This window comes from Manis javanica, chromosome 2 (genome assembly GCF_040802235.1).
Source record: "Manis javanica isolate MJ-LG chromosome 2, MJ_LKY, whole genome shotgun sequence".
NCBI lineage: Eukaryota > Metazoa > Chordata > Mammalia > Pholidota > Manidae > Manis > Manis javanica.
In genome coordinates, this window is record NC_133157.1 from 119,752,230 (window position 1) to 119,774,495 (window position 22,266).

The 22,266-nt window shown below is 35.2% G+C and overlaps 1 protein-coding gene across 2 annotated transcripts in view; it reads left to right on the plus strand.

The window, feature by feature from the left end:
- The first annotated feature begins 4,753 nt into the window (after positions 1-4,753).
- MINDY3 (MINDY lysine 48 deubiquitinase 3) overlaps positions 4,754-22,266 on the plus strand; it is an 86,751-nt gene continuing 69,238 nt past the window's right edge. Inside the window, exons 1-4 of one of the 2 annotated variants that reach the window (XM_073229244.1) lie at positions 4,754-5,084; positions 14,863-14,942; positions 18,876-18,936; positions 20,604-20,774. In XM_073229244.1, the coding sequence (XP_073085345.1) occupies positions 4,991-5,084; positions 14,863-14,942; positions 18,876-18,936; positions 20,604-20,774 (406 nt within the window). In that variant the 5' untranslated portion in view covers positions 4,754-4,990. Of the gene's footprint in view, positions 5,085-14,862; positions 14,943-18,875; positions 18,937-20,603; positions 20,775-22,266 lie in introns of those variants that run through there. The other variant, XM_073229245.1, reaches the window with a different exon arrangement.

The window sequence follows — 22,266 nt, forward strand, 5'->3', positions numbered from 1 at the left end:
AGGCCTACAGCTTTCAGCCCCTTTTGTGTTTCTGTTCTGTTTCTGATCAATAGAGATGCTAATCTTGTGCTTAAACTAGCTTTGTTTCATTAACTTTTTAATATCAGCTTCCCTTCTTAATATATCACCAAGTTTTATCTGTTATGCTTCTAAAATGCCTGTGGAATTTGCCCCTCACTGACACTGTCCCAGCTAGTGCTCCATGGACTAGTAGTCCTTGCCACATAGGGCTCCAGGTCAAGCCCTATGCATGGTTTCAAGAAGACGACAGTAACTTCCCAGCTGCTTTAGCTGCTTCCAGGCTTTGTCACTTAAATCACTGTCCTTACTACATACTGCCAGTTATCATTATAAAATATAAAAGTGATATTACCACTCCCTATTTAAAAATCTCACCCAGCTAGAGTGTTATGAATCAAGTAGTATTAAGGCCATAGGCTCTGGAGTCAAATCACCTGTGCTCTGAACCTTGTCTCAACACAGGTTCTGGGTCAGAAAAATCTGGGTTTGCATTCTAGTTTTCCCATTTACTGCATGACTCAGGGCAAAGGCCTTATTGTTCTGAGATCATTGTAATACTTACTTCAGAATTGTGAGTTCTGTTTTTAATACATGTAAAGAGCTTAATATGGTGGCACAAAATGGGATTAGTGAATATTAACTGCTATAATTATGTAAGAGAGCATTCAATGTTCTTAAGATTCTGGCTTTCAGTACTAGCCTGCTCAGGCTGCCATAACAAAATGCCAGAGAGTGGGAGGCTTAAATAACAGAAATTAATTTTCTCACAGTTCTGGAGGCTTTAAGTACAAGATCAAGGTGCTATCCAGGTTGGGTAATGGTGAGATAGCTCTTCCTGGGTCAGTCAGCTGCCTTCTCACTGTGTCCTCACATGGCCTTTTGTCTCTGTGCATGTGCAGAGACAGAGATCTCTGGTGTCTCTTCCTCTTCTTAGTAGGACACCATTTCTGCTGGATGATGGCCCTATCTTTATGACCTCATTTGACTTTAATTACCTCTGTGAGGTCTATCTCCAAATACAGTAACGCTGGCTTCAGCATACAAATTTAGAGGGGACAAAATTCAGTTTATGCCGCCCTCCCTAACCTGACATTCCTGGCTCCTCTTTCTCTGGTGACATAAATGCCAGGCTCCCGTCACAGTAGTATTTCGTGCCTGAAATACATATCCTTTTTTCTCTAGTCTAAACTCTACCCTGTTCAAATGCAGCAATAACGTATCTGCCACCGTTGCTCCTGTGGTACTTTGTTCAAACCATTATTATAGCTGACATAAGAGTAGTATTTTTCACTATGCCCATTTCTTTTACATACAATGCTGTTAAATCCATAATCTTTGTGTGATGTAATAATTAAGCTTATTTTATGCATGTGGCAACTGAATCTCAAAGAGGTTGTTTATTCATTCTGTTGAAATTGAACACATTAAAAAATATAGATGATGGTACCATTCACTGACTCTGAAACACTGAAAGGAGAGTAGGTTTTATGGAAAAAGACTTTGGATATGGCACATACTGAGTTTGAGGGGCCTATAATACATCCAAGTGTGCAAACGTTGTATTCTCATTTCAAATAGGCAGTCTTGGATTATGGTACATGTTGGGATCTGATCTTCTCACTTCATAATGTTCACACAAGTGGTAAGTGACAAATAACTTATTTTGTTCTATGCGTTTGTGAAAAATAATGCTAAATTGTTTACTCTGTGTACTTACTCAACATTTTCTTCCCACTCTTTCCATATATTTTAACTTCCAAACAGCTAGTTTTTAAAATGATAGAAGTGGGCAGGATCTGAAGTGAATGGGATCTTAGATTATCTAAATGTAATCTTCTTAATTTATAGATGAAGATAACATTGTATAGAGCTATTTAAGTGAATCTTGCAAGAGCACAGTTAGTACTCAAAGAACTACATTTGGATTTTCTGATTCCAATCAAATGCTTATTTCATTATACCAGTGATTCCTAAACAGTATTGTGCAGAACATAAACGATGTGGGAAGCACAGTGCATAAAATGATTCAAATGTGTCTCCTAACCCTAAACACCATCCCTTTCTTGGAGAGTTGCAGTGAACAACTTGCTAACTTTACATAACACAGCCCTTAATGACAGAACCCCTTCTCCACCTTGTGTTAGTACTAGTACTAGTAGGAAATGCTTTGGGCATTAATGCCCCATGCCATAGTGGAGTATGACAACAGTGGATTTAAAAGGAACTTGGTGTGCTTGGTCGGAAAATTATCTTGCTGAGATAAGGCTAGGATGACACAAAGAGAAGAGTTTCACTTGTTTGCCATTCCTATTGTAGGGTGGTTTTTGAAAGATTTGTTTTCTCCTAAATAAGTGGTGCTGCAAATACACTTAGGGGTGAAGGGCTTCAGACTAGAGAACTGTCCTTTTCTTTTCATCATAGTTGCTGGAAAACAGGTAATGAAGCTGTTGTGCTTTTTATTTGACAGGGAAATTTTGGGAAAGACAGGAAAATAATTAAACACAGTTAGAGGATAATGGGTAATTGATTCTGTTGCTGTTAAATAGTAAAAAGATGGCCAAAAGAGAATTAATCATGATGGAAATTTCAGCCCAGTTTTATGGAAGTGCCCTGACTTGAATTTGAAAGAAAGAGAATCACTACTAATACAATTTATATATGAATAGGAAGTGTCAAATTTTTTAGGACTCTCTTTTTGGGCAGAAGCTCATTCATGCAACCTATGCACATCTCAGTGATACATGTCAATTTAATCAAAATCATAAATAGTCCTAAGGGAAAAAAATGCTAAAATTTGGAGCAACATAAATACTTCAAAGAAAATTTACCTAAATTTCAAGTCATTATAATAAAAGAAGGCATTATTGTCCTGCACCAGATACAGATGCAACAAACTTGACTGCTTCCAATATTTATTATTTTACATATAATAACCAGATAAGATAAATCTTAATATTGATTTGCATTTCTATTGTAATTTAAGCAAGTTCACAAATTAAAATGTTATAACTAATGAATAATTAGACAATATAAATAATTTAACATTAATCAAATATTCCTTGTTAAAAATGTGGTTTAATAAAAAAATTTAAAGCATTGCAAATAAAGAATTTAATATAAAGGAGGAAAGGACATACATAGCAATATCTGTCCAAGATTTTGCCAGCTTCACTGTAGATGGAAACTAAGAAAAATCACAGATCAAGAAATACTACATTTTAAAAAATACATTTTGAAAGTATAGCTTTTGCTCTATATCTATAGTTAATCAAATCCATTATTACTATGTATATATTAATGGTGGAAAGAAAACAAATGTGATATAGTGTTACATATACTACACCATTAATATTTCCACATATTAATGGGAAGAAAACACATGTACCAATATCTTTAAACTCAGAGGTCTGCCACTTTACCGGGCTCCAGGAATACAGACCTTCTCTGTCTTTCAGGAAGTGAAATAGTTACATAAATAGTAAACCATCATGCAAATGTTAGATATTTAGGTGGACCCATCAGTACCACTTTCCCTGTTCCCTCACTTGCTGAAAGCTAATGAAATCTTAAATTCCAGTGCAGGTAAGTTCATTCCTTCTACTTACTGAAGCCCAGCAATGTTCAAGGCTCCCTACTAGGTACTATGAGTAAGACCAATCTTTGGCTTCCATGCATTTATATCCCAGGAGAAGAATAAATAATTATTGGCAAATATAAGGATCACAGTAATTGTCATAAGCAAGATACAGGTAAGGCACTATGAAATTTCAGAAAGTAAAATTTTTACTTTGGATTTTGATGACTGGAGAAAGCTTTATTACAAAGTGGCATTTACATTGTTTTGAAGAATGGGTACGATTTGGTTTGCAAAAATAGCATTAAGGGTATTCCAAAGGGAATACAAATTAGGAGAAAGACTATGGATATGCTTCAGACTCTGAACAATTCCTTTTAACTAAAGCAAAAGTTGCTGAATTCACAAAGGATAAATTAGCAAAATCTCTTATTTGCAATCTAGAAACTAGAAAGAACCAGATCAGATTTTGCCCTTTTGTTTTACATTCAAAGGTCAGCCAATGTAGCGCAAATAGAAGTTTCACACAAATTAAACTGAATGCTTGTCAATGATGAAAACTGGACTTTGGTCTAGATTTTGCTTACACGGCCCTATAGTCTAAAAAATTGGAAATAAAAACATTCTACCATTTCTAAACAGGCTGCTTTGAATGTTTTCCTATAAACAACTTTGTAATTCTTCATTACACCTGGTATAGACATTTCTAATGCGCGTTACCCCGTGCTCTTCTGTTGTTTTTAATAGTTGGTTCATATGATTTTTGAAGACGTAGAGGCTGAAAGATCTCCAACTTATTGGAGCCTCTCTATACATACATGGATGTCCCCTCACTGAGATTCAACCACTGCCTTACAGTTGCAGTTTTGCATAATTAATATTACCAATTTTAATAGGGTACATTCTAGGTCCTAGGGCTTGGGCTTCAGAGCTTCCGGCGAACACCAAAGCAGGGCGCGCAGAGACAAGGTGTTCCGAGAAGACAGAACTACGCCGACGTCTGCACAACGCGGCGAGCGCGCCAGGGTTACCCACCCGGGCACCCGGGAAAGGCGCCCAGCGGCCAGCCGCTCAAACGGAGGTCCGCAGGTCTTCCCTTCCCCACTTCCGCTTCCGGGGAGGTGACTCCCGGGCCCTTCGGCTGTGGGGGCCGTGGCTAAAAAGAAGCCGGAAGTGGCCCTGGCACTTCCGGCACAGGAAACTCCTTGCGATCGCTGCCGCCCGTTTTGACAGGCGCGGTCCCTGCGAATAGATTTCTCCTTTCGCCTTCCTCTGGTCTAACCTCCACACTCATTTGCAGCTGCCGTTCTGAAACTCTTGTCTCCGAAACCGCCCCTTCCCCATGTTCCGGGGCAGGTGTCCTGAAAGCGAAGACCCTCTTGCCGGTACCCCATCATGTCCGAACTGACTAAAGAGCTGGTGGAGCTGGTGTGGGGCACCAAGAGCAGCCCCGGTCTCTCTGACACCATTTTCTGCCGTTGGACACAAGGTACCCCGGTTGGGTTCTCGCTTCCAGCCGCCGCTTTCTTGCCCTGCGAGTGTCTGTGACTTCTCTGGCGCCAGTCCCCTCGCGCGCCCGCACTCTCTCCCAGGTCCCAGGCTCGGCTCTGAAACTGGACTTCATACTAGCACCCTGCCGGCCTTGCGGGGAGAGGTTGAGTAGGAGAGTGGTTGGTGTCCCCGAAAGCCCGCAGGCCTCTGCCATTCCCTAGGCGCCCGTCCGGCTGGGTGGGAGAAGGGGTGGTTGCTGGGCTGCGGTGTGGACTACGAGGGTGTGCCCTGTGTTCCGGGGTCATTTTCTCAGGACGTGCTGTGGCCGCGGATCTTCACTTCCTAACAAAGCTTCCTATTACTGCCGTTTGATCTAATTTTGGAGAGAGAGAAGTCCATAGGAAAGTCAAAGTGGCTAATAAAAAGTAGTTTTGTTTTTAGTATATTTTAGTTATATTGTTAGGAGTGGCACCGGTGCATAAATAAGGTGTTGCTTGCTACGACGAAGTGTTCTCTTGACCCAAAGTATCCCCGGGTTTCAGATGGTTTACTGTTACAGTTAAAAGGAATATGGACAATAGCCCTTCCTGTGCCGATCTACCCAGACAGGCTTTTGACTTAGATAAGAAATTTTATTAACACGAATAATAATGAACTTAAAATGACCATTTATTGTACCTGCGCTGTGCCAGGCTCTGAGCTGGGCACTTTTTACTAGTAATTATCACTAATTCTTAAGTTTTAATACTTAAATACACACATTACTTAAGACTGGTGAAGTTAAGTGAGGTTAGGAACATAGTCTTTGGAGTCAGAAAGACTGGTGATGTATGTATGTAAAACATCACAGGTCAGTAAGGAATAGCTATTTATTACTACAATAAAGAGCTATTTATTACTATTATTAAAATATGTGTTTAGATAATGCCTGTTCTCAAAGAAGTTGGGGAAATTTTAGCATAGTATATCTAAGCAGTGTATTCATAATGTGTATTTTGTAACAGAAATTCAGGGTTTAAATTTCCTCTCTCCCCCCAGGTATGTCTCTTTTAAGAACTGATAAAATCAGACTCATAAGTATTACAGTCAGTTCGACTATTTAGTATGTCACTCTTATTTTGCAGATGAAAAATGTGAGTCATGAAGGCTATATCACCAGGCCAGAGGTGCACAGATTGATAGAACTGGGAGTGAATTACAAGTCTCCCAATTCCTAAAACATCTCTGTTCTCATTATTTTCCTTTGAGTTTCTAAACGCTACATGCAGTTAGTTTGGCTCTTTTACACATTTGATTATGTCACATAACTAATATTTTTTGAAATCTTGGACACCTGCATTTGCAGATCTTATTTTAAAATGTACTTTCCCTTTTGATTTACTTATGCTAATAATGAACAGCCCTAAAATACACAAGATGGATTAAAGATTAAGAAAAAGTTTACTTCCCTTGTAATTAGTCAGCATTAATTAAGCATTTACAACATATGGTAAGGTAATATTCAGCCTCATTTATGTTCATACTATGGTGCAGATTCAAGGAGTATTCAGAGACGCAGTACTAGTAATGGTTAAGAGCAGGCTTTGGAATAGGTGTACTTGGGTTGTAGGTTGAAGGTATTTAACTTATTTAAGCCTCAGTTTCCTTCTCTGTAAAGTACAGATAATAGTAGTGTCAACCTTACAGGGTTGTTGTGAGGATTAAAAGCATGTAGACATGTTCAGGCACTTAGCACAATATCTGACATATAGTAAACTCTAGGAAAATGGTAGCTTAATTTAAAAAAGCATTTAATTGTGAACTAAGCCAAAGATCACTCTGGCTATGCCCTGACAATTATAAGAAATGATTGTTTATTTGGTGGATAATTGTTATTTAAGATAGAACCTTATAATGATGTATGAGATTGCTCTGCCACCGTTTAGTCATGCCCTTAACAAGATTCATTCAATCAGTAACATGTCAAAATAAAGGACTTGTTTCTTTTTTTGCTTTTCAGAGTGCAGTTATATTGTAGATGTGTTTTCTTCAAGGTTGTATATTCAAAGATTTTAAGGCAACCAAATACGTATTTTTAAGTAATCACTTCTAAATCAGAGAGATGTTGTTTTGGTTTTGCTCTGTTAATTGCTGTATTCATTTATTCATTCTTAGAATATGGCAGGAGCCATTGCTCAAAACTTTTGGCAGGCATGTGGGATTCTGATTCGGAATAGGCCCTAGGCACAGCCGTACTGCACTTGGGTTACTGCATTCATAATGTGACATTAACTTTGGTTTTATTTCATAGTCTATAGCTGTGCTTTGAATTGACAACTGTAATTTCATTAGCCTTTTGGAAACAAATTATAAGTGTAAGATATTTGGGATAAATATAAAGTTATGTCTAGGGATATTCCATTTATGAAACTATATTAATTGGTCATGTTACATTTTTTTGGTATGTTATAGCAATAAGCTGCAGGAGTTGCCACCGCACATAGTTAGGGTTTGTTTTTTTCTCTTTTAATTGATTGGACAGTTTTAGGTAATACGTTAAAGCAGTAAGCCACAGAAGTGGCACACAGTTGTTTTCATTCATTTGGTTATTTGGACGGTTTTAGATCATTGTTTTCTGCAAATCTGTTATCTTTAAAAAAAAAGGTAGGTATTGTTTCTGGGTTTTTTTGCCAGTTTGTATTTTAAAGGCAGTGAGTTAGGTAGTTTTAAGGTTTGAAGTTATTTTCTTCAATTTGGAAATTTGCTCTTTACTGGTACCTGCTTCCCTTCTGCTCAATTACCTATAATACTTTTAAAGCATAGATTTTCTTCCCCATTTTTACATTTCTACCACTTTATACATAAGTACCATTTTCCCTCCCATCTCTTTTTCACACAAAGTACAACAGTGTTCCAGGCTTCTGCCGCTTGGACTTGATAGGGTGGGAGGGAAAACAAAAGAAAATAAACATAATATAGTATAACTTAAGTGTATATGATAGTTATAAGGTAGATAAATAGGGAATTATAGGATGGGGTAGCATGGATAGGGCTCATTTTAAATGATATTTGAGCAAATTCTTGAAGTATCTGAGTTAGTCTTGCAGATATCTGAAGCAAGTGTTCAAGGCAGAGAGAATGGCCATTTGAGACAATGAAAAATGTGCCTGGCAGTATAGACCATGTCAGTACTTTGGCTTTTATTTTGAATGAATTGAAAGGTTATTGGAATGTTTGGAGTAGAGGAGAGACATGACGTGACAAATGTTGAAGCATCCGTCTGCTGCTGTGTGGGATGATCAACTGTATTGTGTCGAGACAGCAAGATCAAGGGAGACAGCTGCAGTAATCCAGGACATATGCGGTGGCTTGGACCAGGAGGGTGGCAGTGGAGATAGTAAGGCATGGTCAGGTCAACCACATGGCAACCAGACCAAAGTAAGAGTCATCTAGATCTAGAAGAAGTAAACAGTAATCTTATTATAACTGAAAATGTTTGACTTAATGGAACTTGTTTTCTTTTCAGTATTGATTGTCTAGCTTGGTGTGTAACAAACTTGTCTGTCTCAGTATCAGCACTCATCTCTGCTCTTGCTGCAGATGCAGCCCTGCATGGTATGGATGTGGCTGTGTTCCAAAGTACATTTACAAAAACACGCCAATCCCTTATTGAGATTCTAGAGAAACCATTTTTTCCTTTTTTATTCACCCCTTCCTCCAAGTTCTAAGTTATTTTATTGCTTTACCTAAAGATTAACCAGAAAAGGAAAAGCCCAATTTTGTTATTTGTACCAGTTTATTGTATTTTCTTGGTGGAGGTTGGGGGAAGGTGGAGCTTTAGTTGATCAAAATTATAGAGTTTTGGACTTTCAGTATAGGATAATTCCTGTCACATAAAAGGAACAAATGAGATTTAACAAATAACTTAGAGAAAGTGAGGGATCAATTAAAATATGAGTATAAAATGTATTTCGGAGTTAATACATTTGGATTAAAGTTTGAAAGTATGTTTGGATATTTATTTTAATATGATTTAACATTTTACCAAAGCAATAAAACCATCAATATTTAATTTTTTTGCCAAAGTGAAGACAAGTTAATACTATGGATCATACATATCACTTCAGAGGTGGTGGTTGTCAGAAGCCTTTTGTTTCTCTCAAGTATAGATTTTTCTTTCTCCAACCTATCTAAATCATAGTCCATCTAAAATCCAATTTTATTAAATTTAATTTGTAAACTGATATGACAAAGTTAATTTCTTAATATTTTGAATACATGTGTTTTTTAGTTCAGAGTATCTGTCATAATATCTTACATTTGTATTACACTGTACAATGTTTGAAAATCTTATGTAATCCTTGCAACAACCCTGTGAGTATAAGAATGGGTAAATATAGTTATCCTCATTTTATAGATGAGGAGACAAAGGCCCAGCTCAGATTTGACTCAGTCAGTATCTTGTCATGACAAACCAGGTCCTTGTTTGGCTTTCTGTTTACATGGAAGGCTAGAATTATATATAGAGCAGAAGCTGTCAAACTGGCTTGAATAATGTACATATACATAGTGAGTCTTGAAAATAAAAGACTGAAAATTACAAAGTTTAGGTATAAATTAGTTATGAGCAATTAAACTGAGAAAGACTCGTGTCTGTAGTACTGTGTAATATGGTACAAAAGTGTATACTTATGCTTTAGATGGCTAATTTCAGATCTAATAAAAAAAGCAGCCATTTTGTTAATGGCTATTAAAACCATTTTTTAAAGGTAATGTAATTCCTTTTAAAACCAGAAAACAATTTGAATATGAGAACACTTGATCAGAAAAATAACTCTGTATTCTAAAATACTCAAACTCAAGTAAAACCTTGCTATAAAAGGAAAAGCCTCCTTAGCATAGTCCTCTATTTTAGAATGCAATATTTAATTTCAATTTAGCTGACTTTATGTCATTTTAAGATGTAATAGCCTTTGTTCATTATCAAATAACACACTAAAATATAAATACCCATAACTCAACAGAATTTGGCTTAAAGCAGATTTGCCTAGAATTCTCTACTTGGGGTTTTTATATGTAAAGTAAAAAAGCAAATCACTCTTGTGCAGTAGAAACTATAAGCTCCACCCTTGAATCTTAAAAATTGTATTACATTATTAGTAATTTTAAGGAGGGCAAGAATCCATTACTGATTCATATTTATTATGTACCCTGGAAGTTTGACAAGAGCCTGGTGTCACCTCTGCACTTGGGTTCAACACTAAGGACCCTTTCCTTATTCCCAGGGGGAGAAGAGATAGCCAAAGAGTGGAGGCCTCTTGGTCTCACCTCTTGTTCCTAGATTTAGCTGTCTTGACATGATAACCAGCACCCTTAGTTCTCATTTGTCCTTATTAAATTTGTCCTGCCCTCCTTACCTAGTCTAATGCTCCATTTAGCCTGTCTGTTTCTGTTTCTCCCAGGCTGCTGTGTATTGCTACAGGAAATGGTGATCAGCATCGATACAAATGTAGGAATTAGACCTTATCTGAGCCCTCACTGTTCTCTTAGTTCCTTATCTTGTAAGTTTTTCTTACATTTTTTCAGAATTAATGACCTCCTCAATTCTCTACTTCCCACATTCCCCTCATGCTCAATCAATAACTCCCTTCACTTCCTCTTTGTCTATATATTTAACTTAGAAGCCTGTTAAGATTTACTTCTCCTAGGCTAGTGGCTCTCAAGGTTTTTTAACTCAGGGCTCCATTACACTCTTAAAAGTTATGAAAGACTTCAGTATGAAAAATTCTTAAAAATTAAGACCTGCGACATTGTTTTAAATTTTTTGTACATATCTTTAATGTCTAGTTCATTAGAAAACAGCTGGATTCTCACAGTTGCTCTTCCACTCATTCTGTTGTAATATGTTGTTTTAGTTGAAGCATATGCCAAAAATCCAGCCTCACACAGATAGGTAATTGGTAAGGTAGGAGTATTGTAACAGCCATTTCTGAAATTCTGGACATTTTTTGATACTACACCAAAACTGACCACATAGTAGTTTCTTAGAAGTTTGTTGCAATGTGGAATCTGAAGCCACACCAACAAACTTTTTGTACTCTTGGTTTATCTTGTACTTTGGATGGTCTTTTACTCATGCTTTAATTTCTAACAGCATGCATTGGTCATTTGGAAGTTATTGGTCCACTCGTATCCACAGACCATCAGAATGGTAATACATTTTGTTTTACAATATTAAAATTCACGTTTATTACCATCACCATTGATCTCAGAACAATCTCTGTCTCTGACAAAAAGTAATATAATTACAGATTATGATAAATATAGTTGTGCTGGGAGAAGATAGGAGAGACTTACTTATACAAGCTTGTCAAGGATTATCTCTGAGCAGTGAATATGTAAACTGAGTCCTTAAGAATGAAAAGGATTCAGCTTTACTAAGAGAGAAGGGGAAATGCACTCAGAGGGAACAAAGAGCATTAAGGCTAAAGTAAATACCTTGGGATGTTCTAAGGGCCTCAAGTCTCTCTAGATGATGAAGTTAAGTGTGAATTGAGGGAAGGCGGGATTGCTAGGTCCCAGGGTCTTTCAGGCCATGAAAAGGAGTTTGGGTTTCATTCTGATTGCAGTGAGAAGTCATTGAAATGTTTTAAGCAGGCTGTGACAAAATCTGATTTCCAAGTCTAAAATATTCCTCTACTAACTCTATGGTGAACAAGTAAAGTAGGGGAGGCAAGGGGGAAGGAATGGGGAGATCTGGTTGGAAGCTCTAACAGTATTCTAGGTGAGAGATGATGGTGGTTCGAACTACAAGGTAGACTAGAGATGGGTTAGAAATGGATGAGAGGTATATTTTGGAGCCTTGAACCAAGAGGACCTTACCTTAAGGCAAAGCCTGAAAGATAAGATGGAGGTTTTCAGACAGAAGGTTACAAGTATTTCAAGTGGAGGGAACAACATGTTCAAAAGGTAAAACAGGGAGAAAATGGATATTTGAGGATCTGAAAGAAGCTCAGCATGCCAGGAGTCTAAGGAGGGAGAGTGGTAAAGGATAAGGTAGGCAATTTAGGCAGAAGCTGATTGACCATACAGGGCCATGTTAAGGAATTTAGACTTTATTTCTGGAGTTCTGATCTGGGCTCTCTGTGCGAATAACCTGATTATAACCAGCAATGAAAATGTAGTTACCCAGGGTCAAGGTATACAGTGAGGATCACATAGATCCTAATGCCAAGACCTGAGGAACATTAACATTGAAAAGTAGTTAATCAAAGAAACTAAGAAACAGGTAAGGAAAATTTGGAACCAGAGGGACCAATAAAGCTAAGGGATAAAGATTTTTTAGAACTCAGTGGTCAGCATTTCAGGTGATTCTCTGGGAGATTAAATAGGAAAAGACTTGAGAATAACCAGTACTGGTCATTGATGAAGTTGGTGAATGAGTTGGTACAGTCATTGGTTGAAAACCAGATTTTCAATGGTTGACTAAATTGTGAGGTAAGGAAATTGAGACAGTGCCTGTAAATAACTAGGTGGGTTTAGAGAGTGGTGGATGGAGTTTTGGTGGAATATTTTTTATGGTCAAATGATGTTTTCCTTTTTTTAAGACTTTACTTTTTCGGAAGAGTTTTAGGTTCACAGTAAAACTGTGGTGAGTGTACAGAGATCTCCCAAGCACATCTTGTTCCCACAACATGATAGCCTCCTCTGTTATCACTATCCCCCCCACCAGATGGGACATTTGTTACAATTAACGAACCTACATGGACATATCGTCATCCAGAATCCTTAGTTTACATTAAGTTTATTCTTTGTGGTGTGCATTCTGTGGGTTTGGGCAAATATACAGTGACATGGAGCAATTATTATGGTATCATAGTATTTGTATCATGGTATCACTGCCTTAACTACCCTCTGTACCCCCACCGCTCACCCTTGGCAACCACTGATATTTTTACTGACTTCATATAGTAATGTCGTAAAATTGGGATTATATACAGCATGTAGCCTTTTATATTGGTTTCTTCATTTAGTAATATATATTTAAGTTTCCTCCATGGCTTTTCATGGCTTACAAGCTCATTTATTTTTAGTGCTGAATAATGTTCCTTTCTCTAGCTGTACCACAGTTCATTTATCCATTTACATACTGAAAGACATTTTGGTTGCCTCTGAATTTTGGCAGTTATGACTAAAGGTGCTATAAGCATGTGTGTACAGGTTTTTATGTTAATAGAAGTTTTCAACTCCTTTACATAAATGCCAAGGAGCTTTTGGTCAACTCTTCAGAAGGGTTTTTATCTTTTGTTTTTAAATATGTGAAATATATGTTTAAATACTGTTTGAAAGAAGAGAAGATCGAAAGGTAAAGAGAGAGGAAGTGGGGTGGAATGGGATCCTCTACACTGTGTCATATCTCACTTGCTATCACCTAGTGTCTCAAGCTAGAAACTTCAGACTCAGCTGTAATTTCTTTTGTATGAAGCCTTTGCCTCACTTGCACATGCTCATCAAATCTTAATTTTTACCTCATCAATATTGTTTGGATATAGTTTCTGCTCTCCACTAATGTCTGTTTTATTAGGTTGGCACCATCTTTATAAGGCTGTTGAAACAATCTCATCCCCATTCTGGTTTTCAAAAAGGAAAAAAATGCAGTATAATCATATTACTGCTTTAATTAGTACTTATCATGGTCGGCCTTCCCAGTATCAGCCTCTTGTCAGCTTCCCACCTCCATTTACCATCTGCCCCCATCTTATATCCATTCTACCCTTCAGCTATGCTGAATATCTGTCTGATCCATTAATCTTTTTTCTTTAATAAAGTTTTTTGCTTTATCTGAAGTCATTTTCCTACCACCTTGACTCTCTGGCAGATTCCTATTTAAGATCAGCCTCAAAGTCATCTGTTAAGACTTGACTCAGGCAGTGTAAGTCACTCATTTTATATCCACAGCATTCTCTTCATAATTCTGTTGTAACATTCATTATTCCTTTATTTTAGTAACTGTTCGTATGTCTGTCTTTTCCTGGAATGTTGGCTCCTCCAGACCAGGGACTTTGTCATTCATGCATATACCCTGGGTGCTCAGATGTTCATTAGATGTTTGTTGGATGAATGATTAATTATAACCATTAATGAAACTTTACATATTCTTAACATGTTGGAATTGGAAATGATCATTTAAGGATAAGTACACTGACACTTAGAGAAGTGAAATGATTTCCTGTAGGTTATACAGATATACAGTTCTCCTCATTTATGGCCAGTGCTCTCTGCGGAAACTTGTAGCCACACCCTGTCAGTACTGGTTGGGTAATACCTAAATTAAGATAGAGCCAGCATGTGCACATTCACTGTCTATGATGCCATTTAATTTTAGCTTATAGAATGTGACTCAGATTAGAGTGAGGAAAGATACTGTATGGAAGGCATCCTAAGAATTCTGTTTGAATTCAGTAAATAGACTGTCTAGTCTTCCTTCAATTAAATTAAATTATGTAAAAGTCAGATTTAGTATCCTTTTATGAAAGGACACACTTCCCCTAGTCCACTTAGCGGGGTCCCTGAGTATAAAATCCTGTGTGTATGTGTTTTAGGGGGGCATAAGTTCCATACCTTTTTTCACAGGGTCCCTTGATACCCACAAAAGTTAAGAACTATGGTGCCTAATGGACTTGAAGATATTTTGCTGTTGTGATAAGTGATCTTTCTCAAAGCAAAAGTACATTAAAAATTTTTTAGCTGCTACTTGAATTATATTTTTAATCTTTGCTACTTGCTTTCATTTTTAGGGTTTGTGTTTAGTGAATCAGAGGGATCTGCATTAGAACAGTTTGAAGGTGGCCCCTGTGCTGTTATTGCACCTGTTCAGGTAACATAGACTACTTTACCAACTCCTTAGAGGGACGTTTTCAAACGTTTCATATTTGACTTTTTTTTTTTCTAATATCTATACTCTGTGTAATGAAGCATTATCAGTTACCTCTTAACTTCCACTCATACAAGTTGCTATAAACATCCAAAATAAAAATGAATTTAGGCCTTGAGTAGGGTACATAGCACTAGCCTTTTGACTTTTCTTTATCTTCAAGAAACCATAATAGGCATTCCTTGGCTTTCAGAAAATTAGGAATTAATTATCATAACATCTTAATACAACAGTCCTGTTGAGTAGTAACATTTTATGCTCTACATAGGTACATGATAGTAATGGTATTATTTTCATTTGTTCTGTCTATAAAAAGAATTTTCCTAAAAAGTTGGAGATGAGATAATATTTTCATGGCCTAAAACTATAAACTTTTAAAATAAGTTATCAGTATACACTATTTTAGGCTATAGCTTTAGCCTTTAAGATAAAATTCGTAGCACTTGATTTCGAACAGAATTTCCAAAATAAAAAAAGGTTTTTTTCTTTGCACAAAAGATAGGGTTAATCTGAATATATATATGAATATATGTATTTGATTTTGGATCTTGATGTGTTATATTTGAATATCAAAGACTGATTTGCTATAAATGCTTCTGTTGTTAAAACCAAGAATTTGATTTTCACTTTATTATAATACTTAAAATTTCTGAACAGAATTGTTATAAAAGAAACTGCAATGTATTATGTTTTAATCAGCACATTTTGAAAATACAAAATAAATAAATCAGCACATTTATTATTCATTGGGCATAAAGAATGCATTCCTGAAATGTTAGCTGCGAAGTAAATTTGTGTGTCAACCCTTATGCCACATACTATACTTATATTACTTATATTACACACACAATAATACTTATATTATTAAGTTGCAAATGTATTTCTCTGGAGGAAAAAAATTTCCTTCCATGGTTGGTACCAAAATATATCCCTTGTAGGTCATTATTTTATTTTTGTAAAGGATAAAGTTGATATTTACATTAGTACAATTTTTAAAAAGTAAAGAAAAATTTGGATGTCTGAGTTTTGCCTGGGAGTTACTGACTATAAAGAATAAAATTTAACTATTGATCAGTAATTAGAGCTGTTTTGCTGAGTAACTGGGGCAGATTTTGGTTGCTAGTAGAACTCTTATTATCTGAACTTGAAGATTTCTTGTCTTCTCCATATGCAAATTAGATTATATTACCTCTGCCCACCTTGGGCCATAATAGTACCATAGAGTTTTTGTTGAAAGTCCTTGAATGTAGCTAAATGCAAGATATACCACAGGAGTTTACCATTTTTTAAAATTAAGTATATTTCCACAGTGATAGTTATTTTTCCAAGTGGGGCTACTATGTAAGAAGGATGATTGTAATGTTCAAAATACTGATGCATCTTTGAGGTAGTTATTTAGTTTATAGTCACATAAATCTTTTCAATCACAGAATAATTTTAATATTTCAGTATGAAATTCAAAACTGAAGCATTAAAAGTAATGAAGGGAAATGAGTGAATCTGGATTTTAAAACTTTTTTAAACTATGAAAACTAGAACACAGCACTATTGCTAGAAGAACAGGCATTTATGGAACCAGACAGATAATACAGTAGTAGAACACTTACATATAATAGTTAACCAAGTGTTTATCACATACCAAAATAAAGAAGGAACTACTAATGATAAAATTAAATGACATTGAATAAATGCCACTCATACAAAACTGGTTGGCAATTTGAGGGGGAAAATGAATTTAGATCATCTTATACCATATACCAAATATATTCTTGACAAAATATTTAACCACAGAAAAACTAAAAATAATGTATTGTCACCTCTCTAAGAGAAGAGATGAGTTCTGATAAGCTCAGAAGAATATTTGCAATGAACGTTAGCAATAAATGGATATTGTCTTTCTTCTGCAAAGAACTTGTACAAATTGGGTAGAAAAACACAGAGACCTCAGTTGTGAAAATGAGCCTGTATATGCAGTCAGAATAGGTGGAATACAGGCAGACAACCAAAGAATCAGTATGAGTCTAAGGAATCCAAGAAAATGCAATTAAAAGTGTAACCAGATTCTATTGCTTGCTTTTTCTAATCATTAAGTATACAATACAGTTGGCTGCTGGACAACATGGGTTTGAATTGCATAGGTCCACTTACATGTGAATTACCTTTAATAACTATATTGGAAATTTTTTGTAGATTTGTAATAATTTGAAAAAACCTTTTCTCCAGCTTACTTTATTATAATAATACATTATATAATACATATATAGAATACATGCTAACTCTTTATGTTATCAGAAAGGCTTTCATCACAACATAGTACAAATTTGTACTTTGATTTGGGGAAAGAATGTTACATTATAATTGGAACCATTATAGTGCAGATTCTTTGATGCAATAATTGTACTTCTGTGAATCTTTCCTAAAGAAATAATCCTTAATATGGAAAAGGCTATATTCAAGAAGAAGCTTTTATATTTATAGTGGTAAAAAAAAATCTGATACACAATTATGTATTTTAGACATAATTATTTAGAAATAATATTTAAGTAAATTGTGTTAGTTTGATAGACACTTAGTGACTAAAATTGTAGATATAAAGTAGGAAAACAAAAATGGAAAATATAGTCACATACCCATTATGCTTCTGTCTTGTAATAAAACTTAAAATAGTTATGAAGGAAAGACTGGAAGGAGGTACATAAAATGCTAACAGTGGTTGCTCTAGTGGTGAAACAATGGGCACCTACCTCACTTTTCCAAAACATTGTAATGTAGTGTATACTACTCAGTTTTATGGATGTTGTTTTGGGGAAAAATCAGAAGCACTTGAATGTAGTATTTGTAGATTTCAATTCTATGAGACTATTATAGAACATTAGTTTTTTGTTAAAATACTTTGAAATAATTGCTTATTAAGTGCCAGGTACGGTGCTAAGTGCATTACATAGATTATATTGTATAATCCTCACTACAACCTTTTAAAGTTTGTGCTATTATTATTTTTAGTTAGAAAGTAGTAGACCCAGTAGTAATAGGTAGGTAGTAGAACAAACCTAGGTCTGTCTGACTAAGGAGTCTTCTTATTTGTACAATTTGCTTCCAAACACATGTAAGAAACACCACAGTAACCTGTTTTTCTTGGAACTGTGCACCAGAGATTCAGATACATTAGGTGGAGCATAAGAATCTGCATTTTAAATACATAAGTCAGCTGACTAGGGTATAACTAGACCTAGAACTGCACTCTGAGAAGGGAGCATTGTACCGCACTGAACTGTTTGCTATCAAATCACCAGTGTAGCATGGTTGACTCACATAGGAAAGATGGAAACAGATTTGTTTTTTCTTTTGAATCTTACAGCTTTTTGAGTTAAATCAGAAGATTGGAGCTCCTTGAAATAAAATGGTGACTCTGTGACTCTCACAGTGGTATTCTTATATCAAAATCAGAGCTAATAGAGTAAAATCACTTTTACAAGTAGATTTCTTTTCTACCAAGAAATCTAAAAGAAATGTAGATTTGTTCATGTTTTATAAGGCCTTTACTCTGTGAATAGAGCAGTAAATTTCTTTAATTTTTCAGTTATATGTCTATCATTTTAAGTCAATTCTCCTATTTGCCAGAAAATATATAGTATAAAAAAGAATTTTATGGATCTAGAATCACACTTACTCTTAATCAATTCTTAATCGAGTAGCATATTCTGAATAAATATGCTCTTACTATTGAATATGAAGGGTAACTTTTGAAATTTTTATAGCACTATTCAGAAGATTAGAAAGGAGGTACAAATTAGTTTTTTTCTGCTTTAAAATAAAAGAATGATGTAAGGTATGTTTATAATGCATTCTAATAATTATTGCTTTAATTGTATAAAGGCATTTCTTTTGAAGAAGCTCCTGTTTTCTTCTGAGAAGTCTTCTTGGAGGGATTGCCCAGGTATGACAGCTATCCTTTACAAACTTTTCCTCCATTCTCTATATTATCCATGATCTATGCAGCAATCATTGGTGGTGGTTTAATTGAAATTACCTATCTTAAAAAGTAAACTATGGGATATTTTTTCTTGAGGTTTATCTTTTAAATGTTTGAGACAGATTCATGAACAGTGACTCCAAATTTAAAAATATATATTTCCAAATTTGGTTTACCTGACTAGAAGGTATAAGACAGCATAATATAAGGGGAAAACCTTTGGGCTTTTGCTAAAACATGGTGCATTTCCCCGAACTGTTAAATATTACCATAACTTAAGGAATAGTCATTTATGTTTGTTTGTTCTGTCTTATTTAGCTCTAAGTATGAACTCAGAATTATCTTTGTATTCCTGCATCTTTGAGTACAGTGGCTTATATAATGCAAGTAATTTTGAGTTAAATTGCAAATGAAGCTGTTATAGCTTCTGCAATATGATTAGGTCAGAGAGCTATATGGTGCCATCTGATTATAACAAATGTTTCATTCCACTTGACAGTTTACAAAGGTCTTTCCTTCACTTACATAATTTCATGTGAACCTCACAATAACTTCTGGAATAAGGTAGGCTATGTTATAATCCCAGTTTTGTATTTAAGAGCAAAACAGTTTCCATACCAAACCAGACCCAGAGAATCTACTAAGGATTTTAAATTTAAGAGTTCAAGTGTCACTGCCCTGTACTTTTTATTAATAGCTGAAATGCAAAATAACATGAAGTAGAGAAAAATCTAGTCAAAAGATGCTATTATGAACATCAGCATTTTATTACAATTCATATTTCTTGCACAAAAATATATTCATTTTGATTAAAAAATATAAATATATAACATTGTCACAAATGTGGTTGTAATGTGAGTGACAAAGTTCCTGCCTTTAAAGAACTGTAAATCTATTTGGAGAGAAAGAACCCCCTTATAGCATAAAATTTTACACTAAATGTATGCACGTCTTCTCTATCCCCTTTCTTTGAATGTTTCAGAGAGCCATGCTTCCTCGGGAGAGTAATACTGCTTGCAAAGGGGAGGGTGGCTGAGGTTCAGGAGAAATTGTTTGAGGATTTGTGCTATTTTTTTATGAAAGTCAAGTACTTGAATCACTGCAATACAGTATCAGTAGTTTCTGTATTACGCAGCATAACCATGATGGCTTCTGCTGATGTAATGGTTTGTATATTGTATGTGCTGATGGTGTTGTCTCATTTTCCTTACCCCTGTGGGACAGGGAAATCAAAGTCAGAAATGAGGAAAAATAGAGATCTCAAGAGACCCTCATGTCATGCCTGGTTCTGTAGGACAGGAAACCCCATGGCCTAAATACTTTATTTATAGCCTAAGAAAGGAGGGTGAGCAGTGTTAGGTTATTGCAAGTGGTATATTCTTTCTCCTAATGTTTATTTATGTACTTTTCAGGATTCTTTTCCTAATTAATGGTAATATTTAATAATGATAACATTTTAACCTTCAAGCGCATTATTTTTTTAAAACATATGATCAGTTGTTTATGGATTCCTCCCATTTACAATGCTCCATTTTCATCATTAAATTAACACATTCTTAAAATTATTATTCATTACAGGATTTTTTCTTTTCACAGATAACCATTATAATTTGTACTTTGGTTATTTTTAGAGGAAGAGCGGAAGGAACTCCTTTGTCATACCTTATGTGATATTTTAGAAAGTGCTTGTGACAGCTCTGGGCCATACTGCTTGGTTTCATGGTTGAGAGGAAAGACAACTGAGGAAACTGCTAGTATTTCTGGGAGTCCTGCAGAGTCTAGTTGCCAAGTGGAACATTCTTGTAAGATACATTTTTATTTCCTGAAGTAATTCTTGTACTTTTGTTTAATGAAACAATTGAAAAATGTTTTGAAGAAAAAAAGATATAAAATTTTCATTTCTTGTCTTTTCTTTTAGCCTAAGCTTAATTCATAAGCCTTAGTACTTTTCATTTCCCTTTCAGTTATTTTAGTTACTAGAAGATATTACATGTGTTTAATTTTTGTATTCATTTTCAGGTAAAAGGAATGCATCTCTTAAACTTTTAAAAAAGTTCTAGTTAACTTCTGTTTGATGACAATCTCTTTTGAACTTTAGAACTGTCATTTAGAAAGTCAAAAACAATTCCATATACTTTAGTTTCACATGCGTTAATGTTTTCTTTGATATTAGGAGGAAAAAAGGGATCCTTTTTTAACACTAGCACATTTTAAAAATATCTTTAGTTACTTCCTGGAGCAAAATGGGGACGTTATTCTTTATTGCACATTGTTTCTTTCCCTCCTGAACTTTTTAGACATTGTTATTAGTATGTACGAATTAACTTAAGGTAGTTTTAATTATGCCTTCATTTAAGTTTTTATACTTTGAAGATCTCTTTTTACAAATAAATAACAGCTATTCTCATTCATACATATATACAGATGCATTCACACATATGTATTCTGTGGTCTTTAGTCTGAAAAATTCTTATGTGATCGACCTAAAAACTGTCAGAATGAACTAGGAAAATGGAGACATGGGGGAAGCTAGATAAAAGAATTGCTTTTCTGTTTTTCTTTTCAGGAATTATCTTGCTAGTAGGTGGCTTTGATAACTGGTAGTTCTAAGTGCTTATATTTAATAAATGACTTATTCTACATATAATGCATGCTGTTAACTCTTGTCTCTGCAGAAATTGTTTTTAAAGAAATTAGATACCTCATTTATAGGCACTGAATTTCAGTTGCTTGTGATACACATCTTGCTTTCCGCATAGGGCTACCTTTGAGGCACTGTTGCCTCCGTGGGCTGAAATGTCTCTGTGATGTCAGCACCTTCTCTCTCCGATCTCTGCAGTTACAGTGGCAAATTCTCATAGTAGTACATTGGCAAGGAATAGTTTTTAAAATCTAGTTGTATAACATTTCCTCTTCAGGCATTTCAAACATAGCCTTTCAAAGAGAATTTAACATTTTTTTCAAGAGTTTATAATAACAGTTGAAGAAAACAAGTGGAAAATATTCACAAGGATGACAGTTACAAATATCTTTAAGATTGATTTTTAAGTATTTTCCAGGTTTTACTGGGTTACATGTAAGCATGTTTAATAAATCCATATAGGATATTAAAATTTTAACAGAGGAATACTTGTACTCATTAAAAATTGTTTTAAAAAACATGTGCTTAAAGCCAATCTATATATTAATGTGTAAGAACATAGTAAGATCTTTTGTGACATTTTTCATTAGTATCTTAGAAGTATACTATATGCTTACTATGAAATATGCTTACTATCAATGTGTTGATAGGTT